This window comes from Nanorana parkeri, unplaced genomic scaffold, assembly GCF_000935625.1.
Source record: "Nanorana parkeri isolate BGI_ZX_2015 unplaced genomic scaffold, ASM93562v1 scaffold554, whole genome shotgun sequence".
NCBI lineage: Eukaryota > Metazoa > Chordata > Amphibia > Anura > Dicroglossidae > Nanorana > Nanorana parkeri.
In genome coordinates, this window is record NW_017306822.1 from 750,391 (window position 1) to 754,071 (window position 3,681).

At 46.8% G+C, this 3,681-nt stretch overlaps 1 protein-coding gene across 4 annotated transcripts in view; it reads left to right on the forward strand.

Annotated features, from left to right (window-relative positions):
- Window positions 1–2,310, forward strand: part of CUNH17orf49 (chromosome unknown C17orf49 homolog) — an 11,188-nt gene extending 8,878 nt beyond the window's left edge. For 2 of the 4 annotated variants that reach the window (XM_018561989.1, XM_018561991.1), the window contains 2 exons: window positions 76–183; window positions 2,099–2,310. In XM_018561989.1, coding sequence (XP_018417491.1) covers window positions 76–183; window positions 2,099–2,163 — 173 coding nt within the window. In that variant the 3' untranslated portion in view covers window positions 2,164–2,310. The remainder of the gene's footprint in view (window positions 1–75; window positions 184–2,098) is intronic. The other 2 variants (XM_018561990.1, XM_018561993.1) reach the window with 1 other exon arrangement.
- The last annotated feature ends 1,371 nt before the right edge of the window (window positions 2,311–3,681 follow it).

A 3,681-nucleotide genomic window follows, 5' to 3' on the forward strand; every position in this document is an offset into this window, starting at 1 on the left:
GGGGGGGGAGGGGAGGGGGTGTGTATGTCAGGGGAGTGTGACGGCATGCTTTATTCTTGGTCTCTCTTCTTTCAGCAGATGTAACGCTCAGCGCCCTGAACGACTCCGACGCCAACAGCGACCTAGTAGATATAGAAGGTTTGGGCGAGAGGAGCACCGTGAAAAAACTCAACTTCGATCAGGGTGTGAAATCTCATTTGTGTAATTTTAGTTTTACTCTCCTACACTCTGTCACATCGGCCCCTCTGCTTCCCCTTTGTCCTTCACTCTGTCTGTTGTCTTTGTCTTGGTTACATTTTGTTTTTTTGTTGTTAGCTCGGTGTTCCCGTCTCTCCTAAAGTTCTATTTACTACAGTGATACCCCGTTCTCCTTATCTCCTCCCCCGATCAGATGTTATTACCTTCTGTTTCTTTCCATTGTCTTCCTTGTGTTCTCTTTTGAACCTTCTCTGTTTCTCTGTTCTTATTTTTGTTTTCACCATCTTGTCCCTGTTCACCTTCTGCATTTCCCATTTGTCCTCCTCCTCTCTTCCATCCTTCATTCATTATCCTTCTGTCCTTTACCTTTCCTCTGCCTATCCTTCTTCTCCTTCATCTACCAGCATTCTTCAGTCCCTTACCTTCCCCTGTTCTCCTCCTCTGCCCCTTTCCCCGTTCTCTGTTCTCCTTCACATTTCCCCGATCTTTACTGCTTTACCTTTCCATGTTTTCTTTCCCCACCCCTTTACCTCTGTTCTCCTCCTTCCTGGACCTTTCCCTGTTCTCTTCCCCTTTCTCCACCCCTTCAACTATTCTTTTTCACATTCTCTGCACATCCTGTTCTACTCATTCTCTGCACTTTTTTTTGTTCTCCTTCCTTTCAACTTTTCCTGTTCTCATCCTTCTTTGCACCTCTCAACTTTTCCTGTTCTCCTCCCCCTTCTCTACACATTTTCATGTTCTCATTCCCTGCATCTTTTCTCACCCTTTCGCTATTCTGCTCCTTCTTCTCTGCACCTTTCCCTGTTATTCTCATTCCCTGTGAATTTTGTTATTTTCCTCTGCACCCGTTCCTGGTCTTCACCCTTCCCTGTTCTCTTCCTCCTTTTCTACACTTTTTCTTGTTCTCCAGCTCTCCTTACTTTTTACGTGTAATTCTTCAATCCTTTACCTTTCCCTGTTTTCCTTCTCTGCACCTTTCCCTGTTCCATACCACTCTTTCTTCTTTCCATGTTCTTCTTCTATCCTTCACCTTTCCGTGTTCTCCTTCTCCGCACCTTTCTTTGTTCTCCACCTTCCCCGCACCTTTCCCTGTTCTCCACCTTCCCCGCACCTTTCCCCGTTCTCCTCCTCTGCACCTTTTCCCGGTTCTCCTCCTTCTCTGCACCTTTCCCCGTTCTCCTCCTTCTCTGCACCTTTCCCCGTTCTCCTCCTTCCCTGCACCTTTCTTCCCTGCACCTTTCCCCGTTCTCCTCACCTTTTCCCCGTTCTCCTCCTTTTCTGCACCTTTCCCCGTTCTCCTCCTTTTCTGCACCTTTCCCCGTTCTCCTCCTTCTCCACACCTTTCCCTAGTCTCTTTCTTCTCCGCACCTTTCCCCGTTCTCCTCCTTCTCCACACCTTTCCCTAGTCTCTTTCTTCTCCGCACCTTTCCCCGTTCTCCTCCTTTTCTGTACCTTTCCCCGTTCTCCTCCTTCTCTCCGCCTTTCATTGTTCTTCACCTTTGCCTGTTCGCCTTCTTTTCTGCACCTTTCCCTGCTCTCCACCACTCCTTCACCTTCCTGTAGACTTCCTCCCCTTCTCCATGGTTTGCCCTGTTCTCCTCTTCTTGTACGTAATGTCTTCACCCCACCACTATTTCCTGATCTCCATTATCCCTCTTCCTTCCCCTTTCTTCTTGATGTTTCCCTATTCACCTTCTTCTTGGTTTACCTTTTATTACCTCCTATCTGCTCTACACCTCGCCATCCACCATTTTCAGTTTCAATTTTTTTTTACCTGCTGTTCTCTTCTTCTCCATTCTGTCCTCACTTACTTATGTTGCCCTTTCTTCCTCCCTTTATACCCTCCTGGTTCCACAATCCATTTTCTAATCCCGTATGTTCTTCTTTCCTATTTCAGACAATCTAAACTTGGATTCCAGTTTTATTATGAACTCTAGTGATCTCCCCCTTTTATCTCGCTGATGGTACGTTCCACACCTGCTTGTAAATATTGTTATCCCGTCGCTACCCCTTTGTGGAATGTTCCGCCATGTCCTCTTCTGACGATAGCCGCGCCGAGCCACTTCCAGCCATTCTGCAACATCCACATCCTTGCGACCTGTGACCTTCGCTGTGAACAAACGTGATGGCGGTCTTCATGTGGTTTTCTTTTTTTTTTTGTTTTTTTTAAATAAAATGGTAAAAATCCAAAATGGAATGTTGTCTTCATCCAGTGTTGTACATTGCCACGGCACCCTGAAGCAGCACAGACAGTACTGGCAGATGTCACAATGAAGCCGCTGCCAATATCTGTGTGCTGCTACAGGGAAGCGGGCATTGCTGCTGTAGACCGGCAATCCGGGTTCACAAGAATAGGAGATGTTCGGGAGAAACCTTTACATTATAAAAAAGCAACCTGGATATAAATAATTATTTAATCTCGTTATATTTCACCCTCGTCAACATGCTCGTGACATTTTTAAATGAAACCTTTCCATTTTCATTAAATACCTTATTGTAGACCCAGTGATGTCATCACAGGGTCTCCATGCTTCTCTATGCAATGCAGGCAGATCACGCCTGGTGGGAGGGGCCCTGAGCCTTGATGCAAGTGGTAGGCTAGCTCCCAGGAGGAGTTATGCAAATATCAAAATGCCTTGATGGGTGGGTGTCAGTCTGGGGGGAGTGGGCGTTTCTAGGCAGGGTGTATTTGCATGCAGACCACCTTAGGTAATGCCCACATGAGATGCTGAGCCTCCATTATTGAAAGATCTGAATTTTGAGTGAAAGGGGTGGGGCCAGGGACAGTCAGGCTGGGGATCCCTGAGGTTCTTCCTATGCACACTGTATCTGTAGCCATCTGGGGGGCTCCCACCATCCCTGCAAGATATAACTGCTTTTCCTTTGTGCCCGGGTTTGGAAATAACTAATCCCGTACAGGATTCTAACATGAAGGGGAAGCGATCAACCAGCCAACACATGAAAAGTGCTGTGAGCCAAAGCAAGCCGGCTCAGATAAAGCACAGACTAACAGTTACATTGTTCCTCATAACCGGGTGATCCAGTGACAGTAGGGCTGGGCCAGGGGGTAGGCAGATGAGGCCTTGGTCGTTGCAGCGTGGGGGAAATGGGCAGTCAAAAAGGTCAAGGCCTGCCACCTATGCTGCAGAGGTAGTTCACAGCTCATGGGGGAGGCACGCTTGGGCCTTTCGCCTTTGGTGGGAAAGGACCTTGCTGTAGCACTTGAGTGCCGGCACCCTTACTTACCATTTTCTATGTACAGCACATGCCTTTGTGTGGTGTCTGAAAGTATGTACAGAATGAAATGTGCTGAGTGAAAAAGATATATAATGTGTATATGTCCTTTAAGAAATTAACTCTGATTGTTAGATTTTGGTTATTATCTCCTGATTGGTTGCTGAGGCTAAAATATGGACCCATTTTCTTCCTCTAGTTCAGCTTTTCTTAATCAGTGTTCCATTGAGCCCTACAGTTCCTGCA